This window comes from Phytophthora cinnamomi (genome assembly GCF_018691715.1).
Source record: "Phytophthora cinnamomi strain GKB4 chromosome Unknown Contig8, whole genome shotgun sequence".
In the NCBI taxonomy this organism is placed as follows: domain Eukaryota; phylum Oomycota; class Peronosporomycetes; order Peronosporales; family Peronosporaceae; genus Phytophthora; species Phytophthora cinnamomi.
Window position 1 is genome coordinate 175,971 of NW_027150941.1, and position 15,547 is coordinate 191,517.

At 55.0% G+C, this 15,547-nt stretch overlaps 1 protein-coding gene across 1 annotated transcript; it reads left to right on the top strand.

Annotated features, from left to right (window-relative positions):
• Positions 1 to 13,252: 13,252 nt before the first annotated feature.
• On the top strand, positions 13,253 to 14,661 carry IUM83_11621 (uncharacterized protein; the record flags this gene model as incomplete). The annotated part of the gene is made up of 2 exons (XM_067936193.1): positions 13,253 to 14,409; positions 14,481 to 14,661. The coding sequence occupies 2 exons, from the start codon at positions 13,253 to 13,255 to the stop codon at positions 14,659 to 14,661; spliced, it is 1,338 nt and encodes a 445-aa protein (XP_067798624.1).
• Positions 14,662 to 15,547: the final 886 nt, after the last annotated feature.

Consider the following 15,547-nt stretch of genomic DNA (forward strand, 5'->3'; position numbering starts at 1 on the left):
GGCTAGCTCACTTCGAGCGATGGCTCAACCGCCTATGCGGGCCAACGACGAGCTCATGGCGAGCTTTGAAGACGGTCAAGTTGACTACGAGGAGTCACACACGGGCTCCCCGCATCGAGAGGGTGGGTCACCCGCATCGCCTCGCTCGTCGAGCCGTGGTGGCGTTTCTCGCGCGCCATCGCCGCAACGCGGGGCCGGGACACCCGCAACAATTCGCTCTCCGAGCCGCGTCGCTACGCCTCCAGCGCAGTCTCCGAACCGTCGTGGCGACTAGCGCTCAGCGCAAGAGCCGCGTGATCCTTTGCGGACTCCGAACCCATTCCCGGGTCGCTCAGCCTGGTCGAACTACGGGAGCTCACTGAGCCTCGGTACTCGCCCTCCGTGGACTCGGAGGTCCCTCACAGGGTGCTGTCGTTACCAACGACCTGGACGAAGCTCAGGCCGAGCACCTCGTGGGGCAGATGAACCTTCCACCGCGCTCTCAGCGCCCTGAGCTCCGGCCATTGCTCACGACCGGGCGCGCGGACTATAACTTCCAGCCCCGCGACCCGGTCGAGGCCGGGCGTCAGGCTGCGACTCAAAACCTGTCCTTGTACGCCATTGGGCATCCGGCCCCTACACCGGACGAGGTCGCATTTCGGACTTTGCTCCGCGAGCGGTTGGTCACTCCCCAGGCCACTACGGTGGCGGAGTATCTCGAGCGCCTGCGACGCCTGGGCCTGCATCAGTCCGTGCCGCAGATGCGGACGTACCCCGTAGTGCTCAACCCGAGCGAGGACCCCACAGTGTACGAAGCTCAGTTCGAGCTCTGGGCTGAGGGCTGCCGCCATCTGCCGATGGAAGCTCTCCGAGCAAGCTTCAGTGAAGTGGATGTTCGCGTTGAACACCGACTCCGCTTCGAGTATGCGAACTTCCGCGCCAAGCGCCACCTGCCTGCTGGCTTCCAGTCTTATTCACGAGTAGGTGCAACGCACCACGCTCCATTGAGCACTCCAGCTTCTCCTCATCGCGAGGGAGGAGTAGCTGTGGCTCAGGGTCAGCCCCAGAACATTGCAGCTGACCCAGCAGCTTCCCAAAACTATTGCCGGGAAGCGCGGTACGGCCGGCGTGCCGGCCTCGATCCCTCGGGGCACAGATGATCAAGCTGATCAAAAAAAGTGTCCACGACGTCTGGGCAGTCTTGGCGGAGGGGTACCTCAAACTCCCATGAGTTTTCTGACTCCGGGTACCCTCGTCACTTCACCAGATACTGGTTTTGACCCCGGCTTGCCGCTTTGCCAGGAGGCGCTCTACATGATAGTGGAGGTTCCCCTGCTCATCGAGCAGCGCCGGAGGCGGGCGCGCTATCGCTGGACCGGCGACCGGTGAACGAGGGAGAGGATCATAAGATCCACCTTCACTACGAGGAGCTCCGTGAGCACGTCGGCGACGTTGACCAGCGTCGAAGTCGATACTTCGACGACGTCGCGGCGCTGGGCCAACGGGTGGATTGGATCCAGGTTCCCGACGAGGTATGGAACCGCTTCCGTGGTCTTGAGCAGGTTGCTCGTGACGAAGGGGCTGGATTCAGTTCCTTCGCTCCCGGGAGCATCAGCAAGCTGGGCGGGTTGCAGCACTGGAGCGCCAGGTGGCCGAGCTCTGCGGTCAAGTCGACCTTCTTGCCCGAATGCAGGGCGCGCCTCTGGCGACGCCTGTGGCGGTGGCACTCCCGACGTCGACACTTCCGACCGTGTCGACGACCTTGTCGACCTTGACGCCTGCGACTGCATCCTCGACCTCGTCGACCTCGGCGCCTGTGACTGCGCCCTCGACCTCGTCGACCGCAACGCCCGCGGCGCCTCCATCCGCGCCTGTGCCGGATAACGGTACGGCTTGAGCAAGCCCACGTAGAAGACGGTATGCGTCCGCATCTTCTTCGGAAGATTGAGCGTGTACGCTAGGCCTCTCTTGGTCACGACCTTGAAAGGTCCGATGAAGCGCGGGCACAACTTCGTCTTGAAGACGACTGACACTGCATGTGTAGGTAGGTTCTTTGCATTTTGCAACACCAGGTCCCCGACCTCATCACTGTCAACATTGCCTCTGCCTCTGGCACCCGCATTTTCCTTTTGCTTGTCTTGACTTTCAGCCATTGCGTCGCGCACGTGTCGTAAGACACTTAGACGCGTTGACTGAAAATCGTCAACCTGTTTACGAACAGTAGCCGGGCTGACTTCAGCAAGCCGATCGGCTAGGTCGGCCACCTCTCCCCCACCAAGCCCGGAGCCACAGCGTGGCGGCGTTAAAGGGACACGAGGATGGACCAGACCGTTAACGTAAAACGGCGTATAGCCTGTGGAGGCATGTACAGCGTTGTTCAACGCAAACTCGACGAGCGGAAGCACAGAGCTCCAACGCTTCGGCGTTTCAGTACAAATGCTGCGGAGAATGTCCTCCACGACGCGGTTCACGCGCTCCGTTTGACCGTCGGTCTGCGGATGGTCCGCCGTGGACATGTCTAGCTTGGTGCCAAGCACCGGAAAGACCGCGCTCCAGAAGTGGCCCGTAAACCGGTGGTCTCGGTCCGAGCCAATCGACTCCGGGAGTTCATGTTGCCGAAACACGCGATCCAAGAACAGGGTTGCTGTACCTTTACATCAATGGTGTCCGGCACAGCTGCGAGATGAGCCATCTTGCTCAGCCGGTCCACGAAGACCACGACGACCGTGTTGCCTGCCGTGACCAAACACGAAGTCCATACTCATGGAACGCCAGCATTCCACTGGAACGGGCAAGCTTGCCAGCGGCGCCGCCGCATGAGGGGATGACTTCACCCGTTGACACGTCTCACACGTGCGCACATAGGTGCTGGTCCACTTGTACATCTTCGGCCACCAGTATTGGGTGCTCACCGAGCTGTAGGTCTTCTCACGGCCAAGATGACCGCTCAGCGGGGTGTCGTGCGCCTCATAGAGGATACGATACTTCAAATCCTCCACATGAGCGATAACAACGCGAGGCGTGTCCTCGGAGCCCGTGTTGTAAAACAACATGCCTCCGTCGAGGGTATAGCGATGCAGTCGTGCGCGCAGCCGCGCCGACAAACCGGTGCCCGAGTCTTCAAACTCCTTGCTCCCCAGAGCTTTAACAGCGCGACACCCGTGTCATCTTTGGCATAAACCGCGCGGATCTGATCCGAAGGTGACGAAGTCACCGTCGTGACGTGAGCGTGCTCATAGTCCGGCCTGCGAGACAGCGCTTCCGCGAGAACATTCTGTCTGCCAGGCTTGTACATCACCTCGAAGTTATATTCTGCGAAGAAGGAAAGCCACCTGGCCATTCTCTGCGAGAGGTGAGGCGACTGAGTCACAGTGCGTAACGACGCGTGATCCGTGTAGACCACGAACGGCTGAGAGCCCAACAGGTGGACCCTGAACTTGACGAGCGCATACTTCATCGCAAGTAGCTCCTTATCATGAACTGGGTAGTTCTTCTCAGCAGCTTTGAGCTGGGGAGACTCAAACGCGACCACGCGCTTGCGCCCCTCGGCGTCTGCTTGTAGCGGGCACAGCCGATGGCGAAGTCCGAGGCGTCACAGACGACACTAAACGGACGAGCGGGTCTGGCAATGCCAGAATAGGCGCATGAAGCAGGCTAGTTTTAATTGCCTCAAACGCATCTTGATACTCAGCGTCCCAACCCAAGTCCCCATCCTTCTTCATAAGGTTAGACAATGGCCGAGGCATCTCAGCGTAATTCTCTCTGTACTTGTGCAAGTAATTGGCGAGATCAAGCCATTTGTGAAGATCCTTCTGGTTCATGGGAACCGGCCAATCAACAATGGCCTTGACCTTGACCGGGTCGGCCCGCAGGCCTCGCTTCCCAATGAAGCACCCTAAGATGGGGTATCTCTTCTCCACCGAAGATGCACTTGTCAATGTTGGCGTACAACTTATTCGTGCGCATGCACTCGCGCACCGCTCACAGGTGCTCAACGTCGTTCTCCACGTCAGTCTTCCCGTGCTCCGCACGACTGTGGACGAATATATCGTCGAAGTACGTTTGTGCGTACGCCCGATGAGGTCTGAACAACTGCGTCACTAGACGATCAAACGTCGCTGGCGCGTTCGACAGCCCCTGGGGCATCACTAGCTACTCCCAGAGCATCCCGCTCGGGGTACTCACCGCCGTGAGAGGGATGTCACTCGCTCTCATGAGCATTTGATAATATCCGTTGACCAAGTCGAGCGTACAGCCCGTCATGTTGTTCTGAAGAACATCGTTTCTAGGAATCGGCGTCTGTGGCGGAATGGTGGCAGCGTTGAGCTTGTTAAAAGCATGCACGATATGCCACTTGCCATTCGGCTTTCTGACACAGAAGGAGGGCGTGGAGTGTGGAGACTTGCTCTCACGCACCATGCCGGCCTCGTGCTTCGCACGGAAGAATGCGTCAATGACGTCACATTGTTCCTTTGGCAAAGGCCACTGCCTCGTCACGCAGTATTTAGTTCCGGGAACAAGGTCAATTTCATGACGCACACCTCGATCCGGAGGTAGCCCCGAGGGCGGCTCCTTGGACACCACGTCCTCGTACTCCTTTACCACCTGGTAAAAGGGATCAGAAGGGTCCTTCAGGAGAGCGGATCCGCTACGAGCATTCAGCGCTTTCTTGGTGTCCTCGAGGACAGCTTCATCAAGAAGCGATGACGAGTTCAGTTCTTCATCCGGTCGTATCACGACCACCTCAGCTAATTCGCCGGCCCTCAGGACCTCGCCGAACTCGATCAAGGATATTTCGTCCAGCTCTAAGAGAGCCTCGAGTGAGGGCAACGCGTCGAGACGGATATTCCCGTCGACGTCGCCCGTCACTCCGTTCACAAGTGTGTAGAGCAGCTCGCTCTCGCGTGGAGCACCCCCGCTCGACACGCCATTCTCGACTCGTGCGAGTTCAGACGCCTTGCGCCTCGCAGCCAGCGCACGGTGCCGCTGCCTCCTCTTCGCCGACGTGGTCCGTCGCGAAGAGACCTTCGAATTCGCGCCTCTACCGGCGCCAGGTGTTGCCACCTCATTCAGCTCTGGAAGAACTCCGGTGTCTCGACCGACACCCAGCGAAGTGCTGCTCAATCCACAGCCTCCACTCAGTGGATTATGTGCCACTCCACAGTTCCTCGGCATCATGCCGACAGCGCCAACGCTGGCACGCAGCGAGGCGCCGCCCTCAGGCGCGCTCCCGCTCAGCGGAATTAGTGCAGCTCCACATCCCTCAGCCGGGCATCGCCCCTGGCTCCTCGGCATCGTGCCGACCGTGCTTTCAATAGCACGCAGCGGTGTCTCGCCCTCCGGGCCTTCACCGCTCAGAGGAATTCGTGCCGCCCCACGTACAGTGACCGAGCCACGCTCGGAACACTCCTTCTCAACACGCTCAGTGTTCACCAACTCGGAAACACCGACATCTAGCACATGGACCGCCTCGGTCCCGTGCTCGCGCCAAAAGCGCTTCTGCTTCCTAGCTGAGGTGCGTTCATGACTCGCCAAAGCTCCACCTGCGTAGCACCAAGGGTCTTGGACCGCCAATCTATCCAAGGTTCGTGGCGTTCTAGCCACGCCATGCCAAGGATGAGATCGTATCTCGAAACCAGGTCCAAGACCAGACAGCGTTCCACACTATCAAAATCCAAAAACTTCACGCCCGGGTCCACCGGGACCTTGGGCACCGTGACACGAGTGCCCGTCGCAAGACGAACAGTGACAATGTCACCAACACGCTCTGCCAGCGCCTCAGCATACAGCTGACTTCCTTCCATTGTGGAGCGCCGGGCGTAGTTACCCGACGCTCCTGAATCGATCAAAACCGTCCATGGCTTCTGAAAGCCCTCACAGTCGCCTGGACGACTAGCAAGCCCGACTTGCACACACGGTCCGTGTTAGAGAGTACAGCTCTCTTCGGGGCTAACTTCTGGGGACCTCCACCTCGCCGAGGCTCAACAGAACTTAGTTCTTCCCCAGCAGGCCGCCCCGCGCCTACTGGGTCTTCTCATTTCCCCGAGACGAACCAGGGGTCTGGCTCGAAGCGGAACTATGGCTTGTCGAAGCCTGACGCTGGTTACACAGCGGACAGCCGACTCGCAGGTGACGGGTGTCACCACTGATGATGCATCTGCGGATACCCCGCCGCTTCTCAGCAGCCCGAAGCTCAGCTTCCTCGTCTTCACCATAGCTGAGGTCCATGGGTTCCGGACCACTCGACGAGTTAGCGTACGACGCATTCCACCCAAGTCGTGATGACTTAAAATTGAACTCAGCGTTCAACGCGATGTTCACAGCCTCCTCAAAAGAGGTGGGATGCGCACGGAATACCTCCGTCCTGGCAACGCCAGTGCGCAAACCCTCCATAAACACCGTTACGGTGACTGCCACAGGTAGAGGATTAGCATACATGCCTGCAATAAGGGTCCTCAACTCCTGGACATAGTCCACCAATTCCTTTTTACTCTGTCGAGTAGCCAGGAAGCGTGATCGCACGCGATACGCCTGGCGGAGCGAACACTCGGGACAGTTGCTGTTTTAGCAGGTCTCACGTCGGGAAGGCCACGTCGACCGATGTTTTGCACGTTAGTGCCCTCTCTCTCGCTAGCCCACCGAGTTTCGAGGTAGCTAGCGCCACGCGCTGCTGCTCCGTCCGGAGCATGGCTGATCCCGTAGCCGTCTCGACCTCTCGGGTCCACAACAGGAGACTCTCTCCTTCTTTGCCTTCAAAGGTCTTCACGCTCACCATGAGCGACTTGGGACTTAGACCAGCGTCGGATGACGACGTGGGCGTCGGGGACACCGCAGTCGAGGCCATCCTCTGCTGAAGGTGCTCCAACAGAGCATCCTCATAGCTGGAGAATGCCTCGAGACGCGCGTTCACCGCGTCGGGACCTTGCTGCGCACGTTGCGTCACGCCCTCCGGGCCTAGCGAGGACATAAGCTTTTTATGCGCTTCCTGCTGGTTCGGGGTCAAATGAGCAAACTGCTCCATCCTCACAGAGGGTCAGTCTTTCCAGTATGGCGAGGTGCGAGCAAATTCCCGGCTTTCCAGATCGAACCTTGAATAAACGTAGACCGCCGAACGTCGGACTAGAGCTCAGAAGGCGGTAATGTCGTCCAGACCACGTAATAATATAAAATTGCTAATTGAGCTCCTCCTCACACCGAGGCACACCCAAAAAGACTATATGGGGTTGAGTTTTGATGGAACCGGTCCTCGGCACCCTTTTACACAAGGAAACACTCCCACTTGCGTCCGTCGGGGCAAATTCGATTATGATTCAATTATTACACATGCAAACAAAGACCTATAAAGTGGGGGCGCACAGCGCCGTTCGGAGAGCACCCACAAAAGGTGCTAAGATCATCCTGAGAGCTGCCAGTGTGCCTAAGGCAATTCGGCGCTTCAACCTGAGTTTTAGCCAATAATGGGCCGAGCTCAGCAAAATCCAGCGTGGCCAGGCATGGGTTCAGCAGATCTACAACGAAGCTTCAGTGATGAGTAGCTGATCCCCGGTGACTCATTGGCCGAAAGTGTGTCGTAACCTGGGTACAGCTGGTCCTATCCCGGCTGATATATGAGTCCGTCATCATTGATGACGCGACCCTCCAGCAGCGCGCATTCACCGTGTACCCATCGGCCACTCTGAGACCCCATAGTCTCAGGCGAGATTCCAACTGAGACCCCCGGCATAAGTGTCCACCAGCGTCCGCATCATCTGAGACCTGGGTCGCCAAACTGAGACTCCGGAGCGTCCGCTGAGCCCAAGCACATACCGCTGAAACATCTGAGCCGAGACATACAGATTCCAGCTGTTCCGGTTGAGACCACCCAACCTCAGTGTGACGAGGTCCCAGCCAATTCTAGGCCAGGACCCATCAGTCAGAAGCCCAAACACTATCACGTACCGACCACACGTCACTTTAAACGTGGATATTAGTTGACCCAAGTCCGGTTTTTGTACATATTTCAAGTTGTGCTGGCTACAGCTGGAAACTGAGCTCTGCGGACGTCGAGTTGCAGCGACCCCAGACCCCCAGGTCTGAGATTTGAATTCGGTCTGGGGTCTGAGGTCTGAGATTCGCTCTAGAGGCCACAGATCTGAGGTTCCAGGCCTTGAGTCGGACTCTGGGCGGAGAGCTGAGCCCTGGCCTTCCGAATCTGTGATTTGAAGCCCCATGGTTGCTTAAGTCTCAGACCCCAGGTCTCAGATTGGTGACCTAGCAGTTTGGAGTGCCAGAGGTTCTGAGACCTGAGAGTGATGGCAAAAGTCTGAGACTTTGTGATTTGGAGTTCGGTCTGGGGTTTGCCTGTGCACCAGACCCTGAGATGTGCAGTCTGGGGTCTGGGAAGAGGGCGTGGCGTGCGGCGTCCGATTTCATCTCGGCTCTGGGGTGCCACAGCTGAGATATGGAGTCAACATCGTAGTTTTGTCCCCAGCTCAGATTCCCAGCCTCAGGGCTCCAGAATTTGAACCAAAACTGAGACTCGGCAAATTGGTGTCACAGCTGAGATGTTGAATCAGCATCGTAATTTTTCCCCCAGCTCAGATTCCCAGCCTCAGAGTCCCAGAATTCGAGCCAGAATTGAGACATGTCAAATTGGTTGAACAGCCGGGATATGGAATCAACATCGTATTTTTGCTCCCAGCTCAGTTTTTCATCCCGGCAGTCCCTCAACTCGCGTCAAAACTGAGACACGGTGATTGTGGGTGCAAGTTGGAGTCTGGATGCACGATGTTCGTGAGGTTAAGTGGAAACTGGTGAAAGACAGCTGACGCTCCGAGCCTAGGACGTGACTAAGAGCCTACGGCGTGCCTGCAGGGCCTGAAGTGCGACTTCGTGGTCTCGCATATGAAGTGGGTACACACATTGCCGGTCTGGGAACTGCGGTAGTTGCTCTTTGAAGTTGGCGGTTGCCGCTTGGAAGGTCGCTCTGAAGGGTTGCCCCGTTGTGGCTTTTCGGCCCCTGGTGTCAGGCACACAAGATTCGGCCTGACCAGTCGCCTATGGATTTGGGCCAACGGGAGCCACAGGATCTTGGCGTCATCCGGATTACACCTGATTTGTACCCAGAGTAATCAGTGTAATCAGGTGATGACAGACCAAGTCCGGCCAATCCCGGCCACATGATCCTGGCGTAATCAGGATATCACTGATTTGCACCCAGGTGAAATCAGTGTTCAAGTGATGACTGACCCAGACAGGCCAATGGAAGGGCGCCAAAGCAGTGACGCGCATTCACGAGCGCCGCCAAGCCAGCAGCTAAGTGGGTATCTCACCCTTGTTCAAGGTGTACCCAGGAGATGTTTGCACCCTTAGTTGATAGGCCCTTTGTATGTGCATGTGCATGATAATAATCAGAGTTTGTTTTGCCCCGAAGACCGCAAGCTGCGGAGTTCATCTTGCGCCGACGGGTGTGTTGCTTCACAGGGACCAAGTCCATCCCCCGGCGGCGCGTGCAAGGCCAAGTGCAATGCTACGAGTGTTCTACGGTCAAGCTCAGCTAACTCCACATAAATCCAAGTTCAACAACCAAGCCTTTTCGTGTTTCGTCCCGGTTTGCCTTCGTTGTTGTACCTTCACACGCGAGACATTGGTTTTACTGGTTTTGCTTGCTGGTTGGCTGGTTTCCTGGTGGTGGTTCATATTTTCGGGCGGAAGGTGCTCCGCTCTGAGGTTTCGGCAGAGCAACACCTGGGATAGCGGTTTCTGGGGTTGCTAGTGGTATCCGTGTGGCGTGAATAGTCTGGGATAGTGGTTCCCAGCTTCGCTGTGGCGCCTACATCAAGGCGTGGTGCGCGGAAGTCCCAGGGTGCAGAGCGAGAACCCTGGATCAAGGCAGGCTCAGACGGAGCCAACTCTCGGGGCCACTCTGGTCTGAGGGGCGAGTGAAGACCGTTGTGCGGCTCTCAGGTTGAGCCGCCGGAGGAAGTGTCGTGACTGGGAGCGACTCGAAGCCGGAGTCGCTGAGCAAGGAGGAGGCGGTTAAGGCCCAGAGTCCAAGGGCCTGAGAAGAGAAGTGGACTAAGTGTGTGTGGAGTGAACATGTTTATATTCAAGAAAACGAGGCACAGCGGACTCAGCACGTGCGTACAAGGACCTTCCAAGCAAGGAGCAAGCTTCCTCTGGGGGCATCTGGGAACTGTCGAGTTCGGAGGCAGCTGGTGTGGCCGACGCAAGTCTGGGCCCACAGCGTAGCCTTAGGAAGAACCAAGTCAAGGGATTGCAAGAGTGAGGAACACACGCCTCACCCAGCTTGGGATCTGAGATCTAATCTCAGCTTCTAGGTTGAGTGGTCTGAGATCGAGGTCTAGCTGCGAGACTATTCCCTGATTTTGGAGCCCGCATCGCCACACACCTCTTTACAAGAGACTTTCCGGGGTTTAATTTGGGATTCACATCATTATAAGGAACATCATGAGAATGATTGTTAAAGGGCAGCAATGTAACTGACAGGGCTGTGGAACAATCAATTACTGTAAGGAAATCTGCCCACTAGAAGCATATTAGTGAACTAATAGAAACGACCAATCACGCCAAAAACCTACGAGCTCTGGTATATTACTGGATGAAATATTCGAAACCGTAAAACCTGCCATTATGTATACAGCTCCTGTTGGCTAACTCTCGACCACCCGATTTGTCTCGCCTGCTTTTGCAGTTAGTACTAGTGGCATGAGCTTAACTATTTGACTATCACTACCAAAATGACCTCGCCCCGAGAATCATGACCAAGAAGCGCGGAGACTACACCAAAAGCAAGCTAAACTCTGCCGTGGAGAGAGTTGTCGCTGGCGAGAAGGCAAAAGCTGTCAGCATGAGCACCAAAATTCCATACCGCACGGTAATTATGTGGGTAGGCAAGCGCAAGAAAGGCGAATCGATGGAATCTCAGCGACGTGGCCCTCAACCACGCCTGACATCTGAGGCAGAGCAAAACCTTTGTGAGTGGATAATGGGGCGACAGCTTATCGGGAAGCCGGTCAAGCGTGGGGAAATCATTGCCAAGGTTAGCACGATCGCTGCGATGACTACGGGCACTGGTGTTGGTAACGGCTGGTACAGGCGATTTATCAAGTGGCACCCAGCTCTGTCTGTACGGACATCGTAGTCGATATCGAAACCGCGAAATGCGGTTGACACTGCTGACATTTGGCAGTTGTCTGGAACATTGGCTAAGCTGTATATTGAAGGCCATTACAGCCCGGAGAGATTCTTTAAAGTTGATGAAACGGCGTTCCAGACCAGTACAAAGATCAAAAAGGTCGTCGCTGCTCGTGGTTCGAGCAACGTCTGGCACACGGCGATGCCGGAACAAGCTTCCGTCTCTCGGTGGTGGCATGCGGCAGTGCGGCAGGAGCAGTGGTTTCTCCACTCTTTGTGGTTCCGGGGAAGACGGTCTCGCTCGAAATAATGGACGGCTGTGGTATCCCAGGTGCTGCGGTGACTACAACCGAATCTGGATTCATGATCAGCACTTTGTTCCGTTCCTGGCTTGGGTTCTTTGCTGCCGCGGTACCAAGTAGCGTTGCTAGACCTCTGCTGCTTATCATGGACGGATGCAGCTCACACTACTCGGTGGAGTTGGTAGACGTGGCCAGTGCGTTTCAGATTCAACTAGTATGCCTACCTGCCAATGCCACGCATATGTTCCAACCCCTTGACGTAGCTGTTTTTGCGTCATTTAAAGGAAAGCTGCGAGGGTTAGTTGAGGCGTTTACAAACGACGGTGGTGACTACAAGATCGACAAGAAAACAGCAATCAAGCTCGCGGCGCTGGCGTGGGAAAGCGAAAACCTATCGCCAAACATCAAAGCCGGCTTCAAAGCATGCGGGCTTTTTCCGCTATCCTTGGCTAGAATGCACCATGTGGTCGAGAATTTTGCTCGAAATGGAGCGCCGGCGTCGATTAAGCAAGCCGCTTGGCTTCGCGTGAAGGAAACCGTGCAACAACAGCTTTTCGTCCTCCCACCACCACGCACGAAATGCAGGAAGCGGAAGACAGCGACAGTTGGTGGGCGATTGCTAACCCGTGAACTACTAGAGAACCTACAAGCAAAGCCTCGAAAGGCACGGCAAAAACGTTCCCGACTGACACCGGTTCATACGGAGGTTGAAAATGCTCCAAGCGCACCCGAGCAATCGCTGTTTGAAGCGATAGTTTAGTCAAGAGATAAGACAGACAGGCAAAACAATGTTAGTTACTGTAAGTCAATTCCACACACAGATGAGCAGATAATCGTACCTTTATAACAGTGCGGAGAATTAACGTGTCGGAGGGGACTCGAACCCGCGACAACTCTGCTCCCCGTAGGGCCCTCAATACGCCAGCGGCGTTAACCGACTGAGCTTTCAGCACTGTCGAAATGACAAATTATTTCCAAGATACATATCCTTTCAATACTGATGTGTTTGCGTTTTTATCGTGTATTATAGGTTACCTAACAAGAAACACTGTCCCAGTTGAGAGTTGCTGGTTCATACAAATACTAAGCTAAACCGGAGCACTAAACTGGCAATCATCAAGAAATAGGCCATTCACTACAATCCATCCAAACTACCCAATAAGAGCCTCTCCACACCAGAATCAATCTATGAAAGAGAGTAAACAAACACCTGTCTAGGCATGCATATTCCACACTGAAACTCACAGTAGACTTTCGGCTACCGCGCCTTGACTGATGCCCTTTGAAAAGTGCACTAAATTGGCAAATTCCCTTAATGTAATTTCAACAATCTTAAATACAAAATATTGTAGTCTATAACGTCGCTTACGTTTCCATTGGTGTGTATTCTATTCGTTTGGTCTTGTAATCGTTCTAACATCTACGGTAGATGATCTACCTGCTACTTCACAGAGCTGCTAAGCTTCCAAAACGTTGAAATTTTGAATGTTTTGCTATGATATTCATCACGTTAGCTTGTACCCCCAACAATTAAGCCAAAATTTCCCTCGTTAAGCTGCCAGGCAACCAAGAAAAACTATTTGTAGCTGGTACTAGTAGCTAACATCGGTTCTCTGGACTTGCGGCTGCTTATTTCGCAACTGACAGGGGTAAAAAAGTAGAATGGGGACACTCTGGTGATAGTGATTGCCGATTGGCACTATTACAGTAGCAATCCTATTTTCCACAGCTGGGTAACTGCTCTCTGCCTTGGGGTCAGAACCTCAGTTCCATTACTGCTGCGGCCTCGTCAGTGCATTAGAGTCAGTCGCTCGCCCGCAGCAAGAGAGTCGTCCATGGACGACCAGGACGTGGAGCAGCTGGAGCTGGGCGCGCTGCCGCCGCTGTCCCCGACCATGGAGCGCGCCTTCTCGGAGGCGCTGGAGGATCTGTCCGAGCTGGACAATTGCGACGTCAAGCTCGAAGCGGCCAACGCGACGCCGCACAAGTTCCGCGACGCCGAGGCGACGAGTTTGAGGATGGCGACGCCGCCCCCGTCGACGTCGCGGGCCCGGGACGAGATCGGCCACATGAGCCCCATCGACTCCGTGATGGACTCGTCCGCTGCGTTCAAGGACTCGGCCGAGGCCAAGAGAGCGAGACGCTCGGCTATCGAGAAGAAGTCGCGACAGAGGAGGCAGGAGATGCTGAAGCGGATGAGAGAGGAGGTCAAGCAGCTCGAGAACGTGTACACGGAGATTGCCACCAGGAAGGAAGGTGGTGGTGGTGGTTCTCATGGCAGCGGAGGGTTGGCGGCGGCGTCCATGGAGGAATTGCAGCGGAAGTACTCGGAATTGTCACTGGTGGTCCACGCGCTGGAGGAAGATCAGGCAACGCTCCGGGAACTGCTTGAGGGTCATGAAATTTTCCACCGGAGGTTGCAACACTTGGCGGACGAAAGGGAAGATGACAGTGCGCTGTGGGATAGCGGCATACCATCGAGTTCATCCTTCTCCGTGAAGTTCCGGCTGCACACCCCGGAGGAGTGCTATGCGATTGTACGCGAGACGTACAAGGAGATTGAAAGGTTTTGCGCCGCTGATCATTTTGAAACAACCGGCGCGAGCTTCATGGGCTGGACAGACAAGCGCAAGGTTGACCGTGAGCTTCAAGCACTCCAGTTTTGCTTTACCAAGCGTTTCCCGCTTGAGAGCGCGGAGGGCTTGCTCATGAAAACCTGGCATATTTTCTCAAATGGCTCCAAAATGGCGGAAATGTCGTTCGACCGATCGGTTCGTACTCGTTTCGAGGTGCTTCAAGTATTGAACGACAACTTGATAATTATCCGGCGAGACCACAAAATTCCAAGTATGCCGATGACTTTCGGTTCAGTTCAGATTATCTTCCGCTTACAGACCCCCACAGGATTTACAATGTGCAGCCGGACCATTTCAGCGCCTGAAATTCAACGTGCTATGGAACCTCACGAATACTTTTACGATTCATTTCACTGGTACGTGGTAGACTCAGTTTCACCCCTACTTATAACTCTGATCAGTTTACTTTTGCTACGAAAACCTACAGGACGCGCTTCAACCATTTGTACGACGACCTCGGCTACCCTGCAGGTTGTGAAATCGTATCGGGAGGATCCGTTCTCGATCATAATCAGCTGCAGTCGAGGTATTGGCTGTTTGAACTTATGTGCTCGGTGCTGCGCTGGGAAAATACATGCGTCGCGCCGCTGTTGCTAAAACAAATTTAATTCAGTTAATATTACCTGGTGTGCTACGACTCAAAGCACTTCACCGCTGTTCTACAGCTCTAACAAAAAAACAATATGTGCGTTGCTGCCTACACGACACCACTACCTGCGCAGTGCTTTGTCGTTTGACAACTAGTGCAGTATGCAGTCGATTTCATGTATTGCTGCTGAGAGGGTAATATTCACTAGTACTATTATCTGGAGAATGTATCTGCAATACTTCCTGTCATTTGTGATTCCTTGTTGGAAGCGGCTAGATAATGTCGTGGGTACTGCCTGCATGTGCGGGGGGGGGTCAGAGAACCTCTATTTGTGTTTTTAACTATAGAGTCCTGGATTTTTCTGTAGGCTGAGCCTATTGCGTTGCCGGTAGCCATCATGGGCTAGAATCGCGATTGCACAGTTGACCTAAATGTTTCTTGAGCCTTGAAGGCTGTCTTGGTACTCATGCTTGGGGGTTGACGCCCAATTTTCTTGGCGGTGCTTGGACAGTAGAAGTCGGTCACCATTGTTTCGTTGTGGTCAATTCAATCCTTGTATTCCTCTTCCCAACAGCCTGTCGAAGTCGACACGCTTTCACGAAGCAGCTTGAACTGGTTGGGGCACTCGGGAGGGAACGCGAACCCGTTGATCAAGTGTCCGGGGGTTAGTAAATACGTATCTTTAACATGGCTAGTGCGGTTGCTTTGAGCTAACACACGCTGCGCGGGGACAGGGGGCAGAGAGCCCGGAGGCCGGAACCGATTACCCAAGTCGGAAATTACCCGGTCTAGGTACTGCCTGCATGTGCGAGCACTACTCCCAATGCAGATTCGAGCGCAGCAAGCCAAATACACTTCAACTTACTGGAAGGATGTCGCTTTACTTCAGTTGTTCGTTCCCTGTG